The following is a 20718-nucleotide window of genomic DNA, read 5'->3' as shown; positions in this document are numbered from 1 at the left end:
AAGGAGTCAATCCCATTTACAATTGCACCCAAAACCATAAGATACCTAGGAATAAACCTAACCAAAGAGGCAAAGAATCTATACTCAGAAAACTATGAAGTACTCATGAAAGAAATTGAGGAAGACACAAAGAAATGGAAAAATGTTCCATACTCCTGGATTGGAAGAATAAATATTGTGAAAATGTCTATGCTACCTAAAGCAATCTACACATTTAATGCAATTCCTATCACATTACCATCCATCTTTTGCAAAGAAAGGGAACAAATAATCCTAAAATTTATATGGAACCAGAAAAGAACTTGAATAGCCAAAGGAATATTGAAAAAGAAAGCCAACATTGGTGGCATCACAATTCCGGACTTCAAGCTCTATTACAAAGCTGTCATCATCAAGACTGCATGATACTGACACCAAAACAGACACATAGATCAATGGAACAGAATAGAGAGCCCAGAAATAGACCCTAAACTCTATGGTCAACTAATCTTCGACAAAGCAGGAAAGAATGTCCAATGGAAAAAAGACAGCCTCTTCAATAAATGGTGCTGGGAAAATTGGACAGCCACATGCAGAAAAATGAAATTGGACCATTTCCTTACACCACACACGAAAATAGACTCAAAATTGATGAAGGACCTCAATGTGAGAAAGGAATCCATCAAAATCCTTGAGGAGAACACAGGCAGCAACCTCTTTGACCTCAGCCACAGCAACATCTTCCTAGGAACATTGCCAAAGGTAAGGGAAGCAAAGGCAAAAATGAACTATTGGGATTTCATCAAGATCAAAAGCTTTTGCACAGCAAAGAAAACAGTTAACAAAACCAAAAGACAACTGACAGAATGGGAGAAGGTATTTGCAAACGACATATCAGATAAAGGACTAGTGTCCAAAATCTATAAAGAACTCAGCAAACTCAACACCCAAAGAAAAAATAATCCAATCAAGAAATGGGCAGAGGACATGAACAGACATTTCTGCAAAGAAGACATCCAGAGGGCCAACAGACACATGAAAAAGTGCTCCATATCACTCAGCATCAGGGAAATACAAATAAAAACCACAATGAGATATCACCTCACACCAGTCAGAATGGCTAAAATTAACAAGTCAGGAAATGACAGATGCTGGCGAGGATGCGGAGAAAGGGGAGCCCTCCTACACTGTTGATGGGAATACAAGCTGGTGCAACCACTCTGGAAAACAACATGGAGGTTCCTCAAAATGTTGAAAATAGCACTGCCCTATGACCCAGCAATTGCACTACTGGGTATTTACCCTAAAGATACAAACGTAGTGATCCGAAGGGGCACGTGCACCCGAATGTTTATAGCAGCAATATCTACAATAGCCAAACTATGGACAGAACCTAGATGTCCATCAACAGATGAATGGATAAAGAAGATGTGGTATATATACACAATGAAATACTATGCATCCATCAAAAGAAATGAAATCTTGCCATTTGCGACGATGTGGATGGAACTAAAGTGTATCATGCTTATCGAAATAAGTCAAGTGGAGAAAGGCAACTCTCATATGATCTCCCTGATATGAAGAAGTGGTGATGCAACATGGGGGCTTAAGGGGGTAAGAGAAGAATAGATGAAGCAAGATGGGATTGGGAGGGAGACAAACCATAAGTGACTCTTAATCTCACAAAACAAACTGAGGGTTGCTGGGGGGAGGGGGGTTGGGAGAAGGGGGGTGGGGTGTGGACACTGGGGAGGGTATGTGCTTTGGTGAGTGCTGTGAAGTGTGTAAACCTGGCGATTCACAGACCTGTACCCCTGGGGATAAAAATATATTATATGTTTATAAAAAATTAAAAATTAAAAAAATATATGCTGAATTTGATATGTCCATGTTCTCCTCATACGTGAGCTAGCAGTCAATAGCATGGATTTTGGAGTCAGACTACCTGTATTTGTTAATGGTATCAGAATCTACTTGCTGGTAATCCTAAGTCACTGAATTTCTCTATACCCCAATTCTACATCTATTAAATAGCAAAATAATAGTGCCTACCCCAGAGCACTATTATGTGTCTTAGAATACCTTATCCATAAAGTATATAGAAGAGAGCACGAAGAGTAGTGAGAGCTTAATTACTATCATCATCATCACCATTATCTACATGATTATTTCATTCCTTAATTTCAAAGACTTTCTAGTTTTGCCACAAATTATAGACATGCTCTTGGTCTTTTTCAACTAGTTTATTAGGGTTGCAAAATTGCAGCATATGGTTGAATATTTACATGGCTTTGGGAAATGTTTTTGCAAATTTTGATTCAGTTACATTTCATTGATTACTATTTGGGGAAGAAAGTGTTAAAGCAGCTGGTGTAAGATTCATTAACTTGTTTTACTGTTATGTGTGTTGTGAGAAGTGTGGGTGTGGGTCAGGAGGAGAAAAAAAGAAAGAAGGTCAGTCAGTCTAATGTCCTTATCAACTAGAACTCCAGGTAGAAACTAGTAATATTTAATAGGAAGAAGAGTCCTTATCAATAAAAGCCCTTAGCAGGATGTACTCTGCTAAAGACTTATTGTAGTAAATAAGCAGAATCTGTAGATTAATGGCTTATGGCACATCAGAAAATGTCTTGATGCTTTACACTTTCTAGAGTAAAATTGGAGACATTTAATAATGTAAATGCTCTCTGTTGTATGAGGTAAACTGATAGAACCTTCCTTGGAGACAAAATGCATGTATCCAATGTGCAAAGAAAGGATTCAGAGAGTCATGCAAAATGCCCTACAATCTCTCTCCTCTGTGCCTCTTGATTTCCTGTATCTTTGATACGGATAAATGAACCTATTATTATATGTCAATTTGACCCTATATGTTCATTCAGTATTAACATCTCAAGAAATCCAGTTATCACTCTAGAATGTAAAGTCTGGGGTTAAGTACAGTGGATCTTATTATCATTAGTATCTCCAAATAGCAAATACTGTAGGAATTTGACTCACAAATATAGTTTATATATATTTTTTAAGACTTTATTTATTTGACAGAGAAAGACACAGAGAGAGAGGGAACACAAGCAGGGGAAATGGGAGAGGGAGAAGCAGGCTTTCCGCCAAGCAGGGAGCCCAAAGTGGGCTTGATCCCAGGACCCTGGGATCATGACGGGAGCCCAAGGTAGATGCCTAATGACTCAGCCTCCCAGGCACTCCCAAATACAGCTTATATTTCTAAACCCAAGTTCAAACTATCAGTATACCAAAATCTTCTATTGGAGATTTTCTTATCCTCATTCATACCTCCACCCATCTACCCTAATAATATCTCTTAATTATATCAGAGTTTAAATTTCTGTCTTAGTACTTAGGAAAAAACAAGATATTATATATCAATATGATCGCTACATTGCAAAAATGCTATACTCCTGAAATTTTTAAACATTTGAACACTAGATTGTTTGGCACTAAATTATTATTATTCCCAGTCAATACTCATATGGCTGCTCCAGGCCAAAGTTTTGATCCATAGCTTGTGTTGGTAACTCAGTCTACTTACACTGTATACAAGGTATCAAAAAAAAACAAACAAACAGACCAAAACAAAACAAAACAAAACAAAAAAACATAAATCAGGGAACCTGCGCTTGGTTAACTGTGGCCTCTACTTAACTTGTTCACCTTTTTGACTCTGTAATTTGTCTTCTTTGTGTGATATTCTTAATGAGCCGTTAGCATCGGTAATCAGTAAAGCCTTCCCTCATGAAGATACAAGGGATGCTTGAGAGGTTGGTATTTCAAGCAAATAAGCTCTATCTCCAGCCTCTTGTTATTTGCCCCCAACTTAACCTCTCTGATTTTTGATTGCCTAGGACTATTCCCATGTTTTTGAGCTTTTTATTTTGTTTTCTTTTTTTCATCTATCCTCAGATCAACTTCGAAAACTGAGCCTTGATGAAAATATGTGCTGGCCAGGTGGTAATGAGCAGTCATTATCTTTGTACATGCACAGTTGCATTTTTTTATCTCTTGGTGATGTAGCAGATTCTAAACAAAACAAGCTAATGGGACATTGATAGTGTGAATGACACATACAAGGAATTTCTAAACGTCCTTTAAATTGACAGTAAAAATTGCTGCCGGAGTAAACCTTTTTTAAAATACCAAGTAAAATTGGTCTTGATTTCATTCCACCTAATCTATGTAGAAATGCCAGTGGATATCAAATATAGAATGGAGAAAGAGAGAAAAATAAAATGAGGAGAATCGAAGGTTGGGAATAATTTACCACTAGATAATAAGTTTCTCAAAAGGCAAAAGTTTGCTGTTCCCCTACAGAGAGGATAAGTTGGGAAAAACAAAATGAAGAAGAGAAAATATTTACTAAGATCTATTCCTCTCTTTTCTGAGGCTGCAGGACTTTTCCCTATGCTTGAACTGCACAGTAACTTAGAGATACTTTTGGAGGATCATATGGAACATCAAATATTTATGACACTCGTCTAATTTCCTTATACATACTTCTAGGTTCCTTGCAGCTTGCAGACATGCTTGGTAATCAAGAACAACCTGTTAAATAAACATGAGCCCAGAAAGGCAGAAAACACACTGAAAGATGCCAGACTCAGTGGTGTACCCTGGTGGCCTCATGTTTCATAAGTTAATTTCAGAGAGAAAAATCCCTGACAGAGGAAATATTACATTTTTAGCCAGAAAAAAAAATAATGGCAGCTATATACTACATTATAAGATGAAGAAAACCACAAAAAATAAAAACAAAAGAAACTTCATTTGTGTGAAATGTTTAGGAAAAACTAAAATTGCCATGACATTTATATGTGTATATATATGCATACACATGTGCATATGTATATTTGCCAGTACACATATACATTAAAATATTCATTCATAATAGATGCTTTCAGCAAACCAAGAAGTAAATAGGATATTGCTAGTATTTTGATCATGTTATCTATATCTTAGATATAGAGGTACAGATGACAAGTTATTTGAGGAACCTGAACTGAAATCTTTATCCTGTGCTTCATACTTCTTCCTCTAGACTATATAAACTGTGTGCCCAATATAATATCTGTATATCACAGTGGATTGCTCAAAAATGTATGTTGAACTGAAATAAGTTAAAATTTATACCATTTTACCCACTTGGTGATTCAAATGCCCTGAAGCTGGAGTATACGTTGACATGTCCACAAGAGTCACTATTCTAAGGGCATAGATGGCATTTTACAAGCTCTAGTAACAAAAAAGTTTATTTGCAAATATTATTGCAAAACACTATATTATATTCAAAGTCAGTACTGTTACTGGTAAGTCAGATGATATTTTCCTAAATTATCTCTCTGTCCTTTAGGTTTATAAATTATAAATTGTACATGGTACTTAACCCCAAAAACAAAGTAATATGTTTCCATTCCTCTAAGTATACAAATTAAATAGCAACAATAGCCCCAATTTATTAGAGTTATTTTTCTCTAAGCCAGAAGCCTAGAATCTTCTCTTCTCCCCTGCACATTTATGTTAAATGTCAAATCTTGTTTTAATCACCGAAATATCTCTCAAAAACATCTACTTCTATCCATCCCTAAGACCAACACCGTTGCCTTGGTTTCCTTTGAGTTGGAACACCAGCTTCTTAACTGTCATTCTCTCATCCAGTCTGTCTTGGTCCAATAGCAGGTGCAGAATGAATTCTCCACTTGGCAGCACTGAATAACCCAATTTTGTCACCCCTACCCTCCCTGGCCCTGCATTTAAAATACCTCAGTAGCTCAACCTTATCCCTTGGATAAAGTTTAGGAACTTAAACATGGTTTACAAAAGTTTTCCTGGTCTTTCTCTGTCTGTTTTATTTTAGCTAATAAGGAACCAAGTCACCAAGTCCCTATTCTACCTCTCTTCTAGCCACCCCCATCTTATTTCAGATGCCTACATGTGCCAAGCACTTTTTCCTCCAAGCCGGAGAATATTCTGTTGCTCTTGCATGAGGCATCCTTCCTTCCCCATTCCTGAAGTACTCTCCCTTTCTTTTCCTGGCTAATAATCACTCACCTTAAACATTTTCACCTATCTGTCATTCTTATACCTAAGGAGGTCCCCCCGACATATATTTCCAGAACAGTTGGTTTCCCCTTTTGTAGAACTAACCACACTTGGAATTATTTTTGATATTTCTATTTTCCTTCCTTATTCTGTGCTCACACAGTACAGCATATGGTAGTACTCAGTAAATATTTGTTGAATGAATACATTACCATATAAGAATTAAAGTAATTTCAGTATTTTTGCCATTTCAAAGAACACTTCTTTAGATAGGAACATGGAGTTCGATCTCTTTTAGATAGGATAGGTATTGATACAAGAAAATGTATTGTTACTAAATGATTTGAGATACTAACATAAATATTGATATATTCAATTTTACTAGATTTAGTATTGAAAATAATCACCATAAAATATTTAGCAGAAATTGATCAATTAAGTCAATGCTGAAGTATTTGATTTAAGGATCTATCAAATCTTGATTGGCTTACTCACGTAGAGTACATACAAAATGTCAGTGTTTATATGTAATCACATATTTGAGTGTAGTATTTTTCTTGGTTTTTTTTTAATTAAACTAAAAGATATAAGCATATTTATTTTTTTTTTCTAAAACTCAGCTCTCATTTTGTTATCTCCATGCTCAAAAATTCTTTAGGGTCTTTTATTTACCTACAAAATAAATTCCTCAATCTCTTTCCAGTCTAGACTATTCCCTCCATGTATTTTATACACTCTGGTAAATTAATCAATTGTCATTATCCACATGATTTATTCCAACAGATATGGCAGCTAGAGTGCTCTCACCACTGAAATATCCTCCTCTCCATAGCTGTACCTATCTTAAACCTGTTTCAAGTTTCCATTAGTATGCTATCAGTTTCATACAAATGTTTCTAATGTGCTTTCTCTGTTTGGGGTCAAGTTCTCCAGGAAATAGCTCTGAAATGGGGATTTGTTTGTGTGCAGGAGGGTTACCTCAAGTGCTCCTAAGAAAAACACTTTCAAGGGAGTGCAAGAAAAGGGTGTGGGAAGGGAGAAGTTAAACAGTGATGGAAATACAGCAATGGCTTGGGTGATGCCTGGGGCTAGTCCCTGGGGAGGAGTAAAATAACTCTGGAGTTACAGCCTTTTGAGTCAAGGCACTCAGACCACTCTGCAGTGAGGGGTCGCTGGGTGTATGCAATTCCAGGAAGAGAGTGGAATGTCTCTCTGCCACACAGGGCATTTCCTGGACAGAGGCTCAGCTCTGTGCCTTCCTGGAAAAGAGTATCTCATCTGAGAAATGGGAATCTGAGTGTGTACCACTGCATGGTACATTCTTTCTAAGATTCCACAGTACCCTATTTTCACCACTTTGGGGGCCTCTTGTTGTCTCTCAACGTAGAGGATAGCTTGCAGTATAATAATGCCAATATTCACTATTAGGCTCTAAATTCTTTTCTGGGTAATCACCCAAAAGTGTTTGAATAATACATTCCACACTACAGACAAGTGATAAATATCTGTTAAAAGAATGATAAATACATGAATGAGCACAGCGTACTCTTGGAAGCTGTCTCAACATTGATAGTAAGAAAAAATAGGAAATGATTGCCATTTAATTTTAGAACAAGTCTGTAAATAAAAATACTCTGCCCACATTGCTTGAATGTAATATTATTCCACAACCTAAGAATGGTGCTAGATCTGTATGGATTAAACTGATTTCTAAATGTCCCAGGGAAGTGGGTTTCAAACTGCGGTTCTAAGAACCAGTTGTAGTGGGAGTCCATCTATAGAGACCCTCCCCCACTTTCTTCCAGAGCAGCTCAGCTTTTGTTTTACTTATTTAGTTTAAAAGGCTTGAAAGCTTTCTGTAAGGCAGGTAACCTCAACAAATTTAAACTATACAACATGAAAACTCCTTACCAAAATGTATACTACAATTAAATGTAGGTTTTCATAAAACAGTAAAGATTGCATATGTGTGCTGATAAATTTCTGCCACAAGAGCTTTTAAAAATGCAGTCCATGCCTTTAGAATCATGCCCTTGCAGACTCATCAATGCACACTCCAAATTCAAGGCATCTGAAAAAGGCACCTTGAAACTAAGATATTGTTTATGCAATATTTACACATAGCACTTATACCCTTGGTTTCTTGGTATGTGGCATTCCCTTTAGCCAAAGGGTTTTGGCAGTGGTGAATAAAATTATCACAATGAACAAGGAAAAGGGTAAATAGTATGGTATACAGAACACAGAGTTAGAAGCCAAACAACTTGCTAATAAAACAAATTTGCATCGTAACTAACCCTTAATAAGTTGTTTAATTTTCCTAGAGGCTCAGCTTTCTCCATCTTAAAACTGGGGAAGGATTATTTTATTTTACCTTGCTACTATAAAACTGCATGAGTTAAATAAAAAAAAGCACAAAATAATTTAAAAAATAGAAAGATATATTCTTTACCTTGTTTAGAAATCTCTTTTCAAATAATACCTTTGATATACTTATAGCAAAACACTTGTGGCATATTTATTAAACCAAGATATTATTTATCATCAAAATTATACAAATTTAGAAGTAGAAGCTAAAGCAGTTAGTCAAGAACAGCTTTTATTTTATTATTTTTAAACTTCTCCCTGTCATTTATTTAGGGAAAAAGTTTTCTACAGTAGGATAAAGTGGCAGACATTATCCTAGAATCCAATCATTTCCAACCATTAATTCCTAATCTTATAGTAGCCATGAGAACCAGCCTCTAGGAGGAATTATGTTTGAGTCCTATAACAGGGAGAAAGGCTCTGATTAAGTCTTATCTCACATCACAAAAACTCCAAGTCGATGGATGCTTGCTATTAGAAAGTCTAGCACAAAAAACATGACCCAGACTGCCACCTTCAAAAAACACTGGCATTCTGCTATCTGTATATACCCACAGATTAAAAGCTCTGATGTTAAAAAAAAAAAAAGGTACTGCAAGAAAATAATTTCTATCATATATGCCATATATGTTGCCAATTGGCACTATGTTTTTACTCAAAATATGGGGGGATAAATGAATACACACACTTTATGAAAACATGCCCCTCCTAAGAAAATTGAACCCAGGTTAAAACATTTTTATGGAGTCAGATAAGTATTTAAAAAATCTATTTCTGCTGATGGCAGCATGGCAGCCAATTGGCCTGTATGCCAAACATATATGGAACAAGTGCAATGCCCAAGTACAGACAAGAACACACAGCACTACTCACAAAAGATTCAGAGCAAGCAAGCACTTTTCCCCATCACTGTAAGATGCCATCATCAGCTAAAGCATGCAGCCCTTCTTCAAACATATCTTTGGTCATTGCTATGTCAGATTGTCCCTGAATACCTTCAAAAAGTTGTATTTTAGAGTTGGTGTTTGCCCTTACATAAACTAAGTTAGTTAACCCTTCTCTCCATTTCGGGGAGGTGGAATTCATTTTTGTAGTAAGAAGATATTTCCATAGTTCAATCCAGTGGTTCTGCTAAGTGACTTAAGGATACCAGCTGTCCAGAGTATGCAGAAACCATTCCTCAGCTACTACTGAGCTTCTGATCTTACTCAAGTCTACATAAACCTGGATGAGAGCCTGGAAGGCTTGCTGGCTCAGCCAAGACATGACTGTGCTCGTAAGCACGTATGCTCATAAGCAATGGAGTTCTTCAATACTGTCACATTTGTGAACCCCTTCTCCACTTGCTCCTTGCTCTGGTAGTACAGAGCCACAAGGTGGTGAACCGGGTGCCTGTCAAAGGCTTCATCGTGAGAGTTCAGCATGAGGAAGATCAAATCGAGTCTTGATAATAACATGTGAGGTAACTGGATTATTACCAATAGCTGTTTTCTATTGAGACTCAATAGAATTTGCTGCTGCCAGGATACAGGTGCATGCATTGAACTGACAAATAAGGGGCACCTGGGTGGCTCAGTGGGTTAAGCCGCTGCTTTCGGCTCGGGTCATGATCTCAGGGTCCTGGGATCGGATCCCACATCGGGCTCTCTGCTCAGCGGGGAGCCCGCTTCCCTCTCTCTTTGCCTGCCTCTCTGTCTACTTGTGATCTCTCTCTCTGTCAAATAAAAAAATAAATAAATAAAATCTTAAAAAGAATATTTGAACCGACAAATAATCCCAGCCTTCGAGATGGAGAGAGCCAACTATCCCATGACAGTGCACAATGCTGGTCTCATATTTTCATTCATCTTCTCAAACTTATAATACAGCAGATACTACTGTCACTTAGGTCAAAGGCGTCAGTCTTCAGGACCACCTGCCTTATCTCAGGGTCTTTTGCTACATACACTGTGAAGTCAGTCCCAGGACTGCCTTATCTCAGGGTCTTTTGCTACTTACACTGTGATGTCAGTCCCAGGAGACTGGGCCATACACGTAATGCAGAGGCTGGGACGTACTGGTCCCAGGGTCACCACACATCAGGATTTGTTTTCAGCACAAAGTCTGTCCTTTGCCATGTGACTAAAATCTTTCTTTTTTCTAAGGAAGAGCTGAAGCAAGAGTCCCTTTTTTAAATCTTGATGTTCTTACATGCTTTGAGTGGAGACTGAAGCAATCGTTTCATAAATGCCTCGTTTTCCGTAGAGCTCCTTCAGCAATACCACACGCTTCTCTGAAAACAAGTTTCCATTCCGTATCTTCATCTGCTTCCTCATGCAGATGTTCTGCATCCATTTTCTGATAATAATTGCCGTCAATGTGGGTTTTGTAGACAGACTTCACATTACTCACTCTTGAATTGACTCAGTAAGAACAACTCAATCGATGTCTGTACTGTTTACTCTGTCCCCAGGTTGAACCTTGTCAACAAGATCATTGTGAGTAAAAAGGATGACAGCATGAAGCATCTGCCTTGCAGGCTTATTTTCTAGAAGACTGCTGATGTTTGATCCATCTGCTTGTCTGAGAACACAGAGTGATTGTGGGTCAGCATTCCCCTATGTAGAGCTCAGAGATTCAGCCAGGGTCCATCTCCACCAAGGCACTGTGGATGCATACCTGGCATTGCAAAAGGACTTCTGCATCTCAGGAAGCAGGTGAGACATCCTAATCAACATGCCACTTATGGTGATAGACTGGTCAATGTCTTCTGAATTCAGGTTTCTCATGTAATTAGTCTTCAACACATTGAATGGTCCTACTTAAATCTGATGTTGTCTGATTGAATCTGGTAACTGTCAAAGAAGATCTCATTGACAGCCATGTTAAAAACTGGGATAACTTCTTGTGGGTGGTGGATGAGCCATCTGTACAGATTTTTGTCAAATGACTTTATTCACAGTTTACACTTTAACATGCTTCCCCAATAACATGAATCACCCCATCATTGCATGTACAAACATCCAGCAATATCTATGACAACACTATCTTCTTTAGACACAGAGTCAATAAAATGTGAAGAAAACCCCCCAAGTTTTCTTCACATGTTGCCATATTTACATATGTTGCTCAAATCACAAGTTTGTGGCCTAGACGCTGCTCACTAGCCACTGTATCCTCTGTAACTGGCCTATCCTGCAAATTCCCCTACAGACCCTTCCATGTAGACCCCACATCAGGCCTCTATCTCATGGGTGTGCTGCTAACACCACAGCTTGGGGTTCCTTCCACCCAAGAGCTGGAAGTGTCCCATGTCAGTGGTGAATTAACATTTAAATCAAGATAAATAGTTGAAGGATGCATCAGAGGAGAACCGGAAACTAATGTGTCCTATGTGGCAGGGTTGTGCAGGTCAGTTCTAAGCCAGGTTGGCATCAGCAACAGCTCTCCTTAAAGGTAGAATCCTTACATCTACACCTTTGAGATGGAGATGACCTGGCATCCTCACCTGGAGCAGGAACAGATGACCACCTCTGAGGTACATAAACTCTGGGGTATACCTGACAGGTCATTTCCCAGACAGCCTCAAGAATATGTTTTTTTTTAAAGTTCTTGAAAGTTTTAGAAAGATACAAAGTATTAGAATTAGGTGATAACATTAATTTTACTTGAGGACGAGATCAATGGCTACTTGAAAAAGATAAGGGAATAAACTATGAAGGAAGAAGTGAGAATCAGGAGTCAAGTTTCAAGGGTCGGTCAGCTCGATCACAAAATATGTCAAACATCAACAACTGCCTTACATACTTACAATATCTAGTTTGAAAACATAATGGAAATAAATTCGATTCATGATAATGTGTACAAATATGCACATACACAGAGACATACGTATTCAAAACTTTATAAAATTTTAAGAATAAAATATAATGCAAATAAGTATGAAGGATACTAGTCTTTACTGAGGGCTATAAAAAGGTGACTATGTGGATAGATACCATGTCCACAGATGGGAAGAGTCAGTATTTTAAAAATTATAAATCTCAAAGTGGATCTCTAGAAGTCATATAAATAGCAATGGCTTGGGGGTAGCTGATAATACCTGGGAGAAATAAACACTTGAGAACTGACCACTATTTTTTAAAAAGAAGAGAAACGTGGAAGTACCTATTTTACAACTAATAAAATGCATTGTAAAGCTTCCATACAGCAGTTTCCTGGAAACTACCACTTCCCCCCTTATAAATGTACTGGACATTTACAGTATTTACATCAACTACATTGCTTCTTAATTTTTTTTTGTCTTGCCTCCCCCCAAAAAGAATATAAATTAATTAAGGGACAGATCCTCATTCTTTCACTTGTCTCCTCACAGCGACTCAGAGGCTTTGTAAAGTATATATAGTATGCCCTTAATATAGACATGCAGTGGTTTCTTGAATGTAATTAAAAATTTTATCACTAGAATGTCCCCATTGTAATAAAGAGCCTGACCTCATTTGTGATATTTGGTTGCTGATTTCTTTCTAAGCTTTGGTCTCCCTTTCCCCTTTGGCTCCACATCTGGACATGCTGATCAAGAAAGCTCATCCTGCACCTGCTTCACTGAACCCAGTAGGAAATGTAAGTCTTAAAAATCACTAGCCCAAGTAAATGGGAAATTTTCCCAGTCACACTGACTGGCCACTAGCAAGACCTGGCCCACCCTTGCTGCTTGGGCTGAATTAGCCAGGACATCCCTGAGCCCATTCTGCTCTACTGGGAGTTCTTATATGAGTAGTAATGTTCTTTCAAATTTTCTTGGTACACACAGTATTATCAATGACATCTGAATGAGATGACAAAAACATTCATATGAGGCAAAGTAATATGACTGGAAAAAAATGACTCCATTTTTGTTGAAATCAGTTTGAAATATGGGAAAACAAATCATGAAACTGAGCGTGTGATTCTTGACCTCAGGGTTATATGTTCAAGCCCCACTGGGCTGAGTTTACTTAAAAAAAAAATAAGGAAACCGAATATATCTGCAATGATATATATCATTCAAAATTAGTCTCTAAATATATAGAATGGATATATTCCTTTAAAAGTGTCACTGGGCTGAAAGCTTACTGGGACGAATATACAAATATTCCCCCCAAAAATAAATGTCATAATTATTATATCTAAATTATTGTTTTGATTATACATTTTTCAACAGCATCATTTTGTATAATGAATTGCTCCATGAGAACCACCTACATATTATGGTGTCTCTCTTTCCCCTCCCACTAATACTTCCACTAAATAAGTATCTCCTAAGCAACCTCCCAAACTATTATCCTGCCTTTATATTCATTCAGAAGAATGAATCCCAGCCAAACCATGAATTAATAAATTGGCAGGATCAGAATCATGTTCAACAACTTCCCTTGGATTCATACCTGCCAAATCTCTACACAGACAGATAGGGAGATCTTGGCAACACTTTGAGTTTAGATTTGACTTACTCATTTTTTTAGTTGAAATATTTTATTCTGCCAATATATTCAATGCATTGAATTCTCAAGCACTTCTGTTGATAAGAGCCTAAATTCTCATTAAAGCGATTCTTTCACAAAGAGGAACCACACCAAGAGAAATATCCAGGCTAGTCTCCATTTGCAACATTTCCTTCTTCCACTTCCTGGTTTCTTGTACAGCTCATTCACTTCTAATGATAAATTTTTAAATTTTTCTCTGGCTTTTCTAAAAAATGTTCATATTTCACTCAACTAGCTGTTTCTCTTTTTGTTTCAGAAGAGAAAGGCAAACACATCAGAGAAAAAAAGGATGGGTAAAATAAGGAACATCAACTTCCAAGTGTCTGTCTTCTTTGTGTAAAGAGTACAGGAGAAATTTGTTTGTTTTATTAATCATTTCATTTTAAATCCAAGAAGCTGTGTGAGACAAACAGAAAATGCCAGCAAGGATGACATGACAAAGAGGCTAATAAACTGCAGAACACGTATACCGTGGAGAGGAGCTAAGCACCATAAACTGCCTCCCGGGAACAGAGCACGTAGCTCAGCCAAAGCGGGTCACAGCCCGGCTAAACACCACGCTGACAGTGAGGAAGAAGAATGCACCAAATATCTCAAATAGTTCACGAAGGCTGAAAAATATTAACTGTTTATGAATTTTATCTTTATCATATGATAAATTAAGGATCATCTCCTCTAATGTTGTACCATGGATCATGTATTCCAAAGACAGTGAAGTCTTGCGCTTATTTTTTTCAGTTGATCGTGCATTTTTTTTTAAAGATTTTATTTATTTATTTGACAGACAGAGATCACAAATAGGCTAAGAGGCAGGCAGAAAAAGAGAGAAGGAAGCAGGCTCCCCACTGAGCAGAGAGCCCGATGTGGGGCTCAATCCCAGGTCTCTAGGACCATGACCTGAGCTGAAGGCAGAGATTTTAACCCACTGAGCCACCCAGGTGCCCCTTGATGGTGCATTTTAAGGAAAAGAAAACCCCACCTATTTGTACTTGTGACAGGCACCAAAATAATCTTAGTATCCCTAATCCTAAAGGTATAACAAAGGCAGCTAAAAATAATTCAACCTAACTTTATATAATTCCCTGACGTGTAAGGAAGGGCTCCTCGTTTTATGCATGTATGTGACTTTCTGATGTTGTTTCTTTTAATATTTCATTTCTCTATTACACTGTCTTGCGTCTTACATTGACAACAGTATTGGTGATGAGAAACATCCTTTTAAAAGATATCTCAACAAAAGACAACTTAATGTATCCCCTTTCCATGAAAATTAAGGAGAGTGAAACGTTAGCCAAAAGTTACCTTCTTGATGGTCTCCAGCATGGATCGCCCTCCCTGCCAAGGCTTGGAGTTCTTTCTGATACACGACAAACTGGCCATGCTGTGCCATTTTCGGTCCTCCAGTTTCTTATGAAAAGCATTAGCAAGCAAAAGCACCGTGTCATATATGTAAAGGTTTGAAATCTGAAAAGACATTAGACGGTAATCATTAGAATCATTGATGCCTACCATTGAGAATAAGGGGAAAATCATCAGCTCGGCTACTTCCGTTCATGTCATAGATGGCTGGTTTACTGGGTTATTTATTAAGCAAAAGGTTTCTTTTTTTCATTTCCTGGGCAATTTCCCCATTGACAATGAAGTCTTGTCTGATTGTATGCCTCAATTGCTTTCTCGGCTTATTTAGGTGTGAAAGGGAAGATAAAAAAGAAGTTTCGACAGAGGCGAGACTGTTAGTGTCAGACCTTTGAAAATCACTGGCCCTCATTTCTTTCTGAAGAGGTAAGGATCTAAGGGTTTCAGATTGGAAGGGCAAACTGAATAATACATTTTCTGAATATGTCAAGTTTTTGCATTCTGATTATTCAGATGGAGAAATATCAACTTGATCTTACATATAAAATGAGTGTCATAGGTGCAAGAAAAAGGAAGCGGCCATCTGTGTGTATGTGTCTGTCTATGGAGATTCGGTGATGAGAAAATGAGAGAACACAGTGCCATTCATAAACATTATAATTATCAAGGATCTATACAAACTTATCTAGGCATACACAGGAATTGCAATTCAATAGCATGACAAATACCATAAACTATGAACTGTGGGTGAATATGTGTTATATATATTAATGCTTTCTTCTTCCAGAGTAATCATGTCATTATCTCCCTTCTATATAAATTGAAAAAATGAACTGAAAATTTTTGCTCTGATCTATTGCACTCTTACACTTAACTCGTGCCAGAAGTACTATTCATACTGTCAATTGCAGGAGGTGTTTATTTTTTGAAGATATTAGAAATTATTTAGGAAATATAAACACCAAGATACATCCAAAGTCAGTAAAAGATTTTAAATGGTATATTACTACTTCTCTGAAGGAAAAATAAAACACAAAGTAAAAAAAAATGAGAAATCACTATAGCTATGGAAGTTAAATCCATCTTAAAGCGTTTGAGTCTCCTCAGATTTTTAAATATATCTTGTTATCACAGTTTTTTCCTGAAAACAAAGGTGACAATATGTTGATTGCCCTTTGTTTATAATTAATTATAATTCATTACTAAGGAATCTTATGAAATTGTCTTCAACCATCACAGAATGGCACTAAATTTCAACTATTGGGATGACAGTTTAATATTATGAAAAACTGTTAATAAGCACTTCCTAAAAGTGCCTTGTGAGTTTTCTTTCATTACTAGGTGAATCTTAATCATTTGTTTTTGTTAAGCATCATTTTATATGCATAGTACTGAGGGAAGGCAGGTCTTTCTTTAAAGAGACAGGGACATTAATGGAGGCTTGTGATTGAACGAGCATTAGGTATTATATGACTGATGAATCACTGACCTCTACCTCTGAAACCAATAATATGTTATATGTTAATTAATTGAATTTAAATAAAATAAATAAGTAAAATGATGTGACTTGAAAGCAAAATAAAGAGGTACTACATATTCTCATGCACTATGTGAAATACCAGTTTGTTCTTTATAAGGAAATATTAGGACAGGTTACTCTCACCTTCACCTCCCTGAACCTCCCCTGTCTGATAATTATTAGAGAGAGTAGGGGGCATGGATGACATCTGCAATGAATGAGGACTTGAAGATAAAAGTAGTTGATGAGTCAAAATTCAGTTTGAATTAGACTTTGAAGACCTGAACGGAAAACTTTTGGACATTTTCTCAATAATCCGCAATACTCTGGCCTCTTTTAACCTTTCCTTGCTTGGCTGCCTCAAACTTGCTTGCTCTTCACTCTCTAGCTCTCCTTGGCTTCTCCCTCTGGCTGACTGATTTAAATATATATATATATATATGAAATGGTAGGAACAGCACTCTTTGATGTCTCTTTACCTTTCTCCAACTACCTAACTTCTAATATTCAATTTGCAGGTCACAGGTGAGGTGAATCCTACCCTGGCTAATTCTCAGGACTCTACTTGTTTCCAGGCTAATTGGGCAGTCTTCTTTATCTCCCATGATGCTCATGTTGCATGCTTCTATTTGTAACATGTAATGGTAAGTTTGTTTGTTTGTTTGTTTGTTTTTTTAATCTGGTTTTCACACTAGAATATGAGTTCCTTCCAGATAGGGCTCATAGTGTCCAAATGTTTCCCCTCTGTAATTTTGTTTCCCTTCTTCTTTATTTCCTCTTGGCTTAGTCTGGAGCCTAGCACACATTTGGCTTTTGATAAATAGTTGTCAAATAAGAGAAGACAAAGAAAAGGAAGTCAGGTTTAATGTCAGGTACATCTGACAGAAGTCAAGATGTGAGAAACCTGGCAACTTGTGTTCCATCCTAATCTTGACATTGCCATGGCACAGGGTCTCTTGCAAACTCTGAGGCATGTGCCTTAATCGTCCATGCTGCTCCTAAAGGTGAATGCCTTGTCTTTGATATGACAGGTGTTTTTGACAAATGGCTGCCTCTCATTCCCACCTTCTGAACTATGGAATTGAAAGGAGGTGATGACATTCTCTGAGATTTCCATTACCCCTTCTGATAGTTGTTTCTCAGGGAAGTGCCTATTCTGTTTTGAGGTTCATGCTCTTTCCTATGCTGAGGTCCTATTCTGCTATCACCTATTGGTCTGCTGGTCACTCTGTATTCATGAGGTCTTTGACTCCTCTCTCACAGTGATTCTAAACTATCTCCCTCCATTAAAAGAAGTCACTGAAATTCCTACAGAGATGATTTTGACTTTTGTTCTGGCCACAACCAACAAGAGGGACTATTTACCAGATCCAAACACACACCTCCTCTAACATCTCAAACTCCATTTTTCCACCATCTGACCAATCATTTCTCTCTATCTTACTGTCACCACCCTCACTTTCTGACTTACTTGAGCCCCCAGCACCCACCTCCTTTATAAGACAATCTTCTAATATTTGACAGCAGCCATGACTTGCCCTGAAACATCCTCTTTCCTTTGGTTGTTCATCATTTGGTGTAACTCCTAGGCTGCTCATCATCTCAGCATTTTTCTTCTGTCCTCTTAGTTTTTGATGTTTCTGTTCAGAGTTTAGAACTCATTGCCAACACATTATTGCAGATGTGATCTGTCTAGGACAGAGTAGTCTAAAGGGTTGTCTCTCTTGATCTCACAAAATGCTCCACTAAGGAGACCAAGATCACATTAAAATGGCTTAGAGCCAAAAGGACTTGTGCTATGTTTAAACAAAATTTGCCTTCATCTTAATAACCTTAAACAGCTATCAAATCAGGTCTTATCCATCCAGACTTCTTGTAATAATTTTGAACCTATCCTTTATCTCCTTGAAATGTCAAATTTCACATTTATTTTTAATCATCAAATATTAATAATTTGGATCTTGATTATATAACACAGCATAAGCTTTCTCTCCTAGCTTTATGTCATTTACAAATCTGTTAGGCATTATTATTCACTTTTATTTGCGTAATGGTAAATAATTAAAAATGTAAGGTCCAAGAATACTATTTTTGGATGACCATATACAGTTCCTTGCACTTCAAGAGTAGAATATTTATCATTATGGTTGAGCATCCTCTTAGTTCCATACTTCCCAAATTGAAGTTAAAAGAAGTTATGGATATTAGAAGTACTCAGAGCTACAAAATATATCTGAGCTATGTTCCAGGCATATCAAATTTGCTCAAAAATTTGAAGAATAAACAAAGTTAACTGGTAAATTATTTGAAATATTACATTTAATTTTAAAGAAACTCATAAGTTATAAATTTTAAGATGGGACTTCCACATATTTCTATTTCACATATTTCTAACTTTTATCTTTTTCTTCTTTTTTAAATCTAAAAATAATGTTTACTACTATCTTCTAAGTTCTTTACTGAAATATTTGTGTGACATTAACCTATCTAGACTTTTTAATGCCTTTCTATAAAGATTTCATAAGGAAATTGGTAAATTACATCTAAAAGTCAATATGCAATAAATAGGTTTATAACATTCTATCTTTATAAAAAAAATAAGTAAATAGGATTTAGTTTGGTAGTGCTTACCCTTAAGGAAGTCCTATTGTCATATTTGAAGTATCCCAAACCATGTATATTTAGTAATATATTCTACAGTTTATCCAAATATCAACTTTTAGTGTATTAAATTCTGTCAGAATCATTTTCCTTCCTTTTGAAACTTGGAACAATATACCAATCTCATGTACTTGGGTCTTCTATCCAAGTATTTTTCTGATATTTCTAAATTATAATATTGTGATCATATCTATTGTTTTATTTAATATTCTAAAACAATTATTATTTAGACCTCATTTTAAAGCAGTAAGGCATAGGCTTACCATCTCCAAACCCTGCTCCTTATTTTTTAAAAATAACTTTAACTCTAATTTTTCCAATTTGAAGACAGATTTTCTTAGATGGAGATAACAAAAGCAAAAAAGAATTTGAAATTTTCTATTTTCTCTCCATTAGTAGCCAATCTAACATTAGTTTCACCAAGCAGTTAATGCCTCACTTTTTTCTCGCTTCATATATTGTACAAACTTTGTCTCTAGAGCTAAAAGTTTTCTTTAACTTTATTTTGCAACTTCAACTCATCCTTGATTTTAGTCTTTCTGGCATGAATTTAAAAGTTTGGAAACCTTGTTTTTTTGTTTATAACAAAACAAATCTGAATCTTCTTTCTCTGTATATTAAATTAAGTAACAGCCCAGAGACCTCTACCAAGACCCACATGAACTCTCTTCTCCCCTGTTGTAATAACTATTGTGATTTTAGAGTTGGGTTTCTATTTAATAGTTGGGTCTCTATTTTTAGAGCTCACTTGAGTCATATTTTCATACTTTCACTTTTTCTGAGTTATTTTTAATAGTACCCTGCTGATAAGATAAAAATCTGTGATCCTATTTACCTGCAGTTTTTTATAGGCTCCAAGTTGGGAGGGTTACGTCTCTGAAGGAATCCCCTACTTCCAATTTTTTAAAACATATTATTCTTGTGGCTTCCTCTAACTTCCGTCAGATAAAATTTTTACCAAGAGAAGCCTCTATATCATATGTTGTGTTTTTAGTGGAACATCTTAAATTAACAGTCCTGCATTTAAGATTCTTAATTTTATATATATATCCACATATCAAATCTTCTGTCAATTTTTCTTTTATATACTAGATATTTTCTCAAAACCTATTATGTATAATAGGGAAGTTATTGTGTGATAAATCCTCAAAGAAAAGTAATTTTCTTATTTTCTTCCATCTGTGGGTTTTACAGGTAGAAGACAAAGGTGTGGGATAAGAGGCATGGTGCTTCCTTAACTCAGTATAGAAGTCTGGGGCTATGAAGAGAAAGAAAGAA

At 36.6% G+C, this 20718-nt stretch overlaps 1 protein-coding gene and 1 pseudogene across 1 annotated transcript in view; both read right to left on the bottom strand.

Moving 5' to 3' along the window:
• The window catches only part of GRID2 (glutamate ionotropic receptor delta type subunit 2), a 1183642-nt gene that overhangs the window by 535576 nt on the left and 627348 nt on the right, over nucleotides 1–20718 (bottom strand). Inside the window, exon 7 of the mRNA XM_059414235.1 lies at nucleotides 15207–15368. Coding sequence (XP_059270218.1) covers nucleotides 15207–15368 — 162 coding nt within the window. The remainder of the gene's footprint in view (nucleotides 1–15206; nucleotides 15369–20718) is intronic.
• LOC132008117 (DNA replication licensing factor MCM4-like) lies at nucleotides 10146–11951 on the bottom strand (annotated as a pseudogene).

This window comes from Mustela nigripes, chromosome 1 (genome assembly GCF_022355385.1).
Source record: "Mustela nigripes isolate SB6536 chromosome 1, MUSNIG.SB6536, whole genome shotgun sequence".
Taxonomy (NCBI): domain Eukaryota; kingdom Metazoa; phylum Chordata; class Mammalia; order Carnivora; family Mustelidae; genus Mustela; species Mustela nigripes.
The sequence above is the reverse complement of the archived record's forward strand: the minus strand, read 5'-3'. Positions and strand labels throughout refer to the sequence as shown.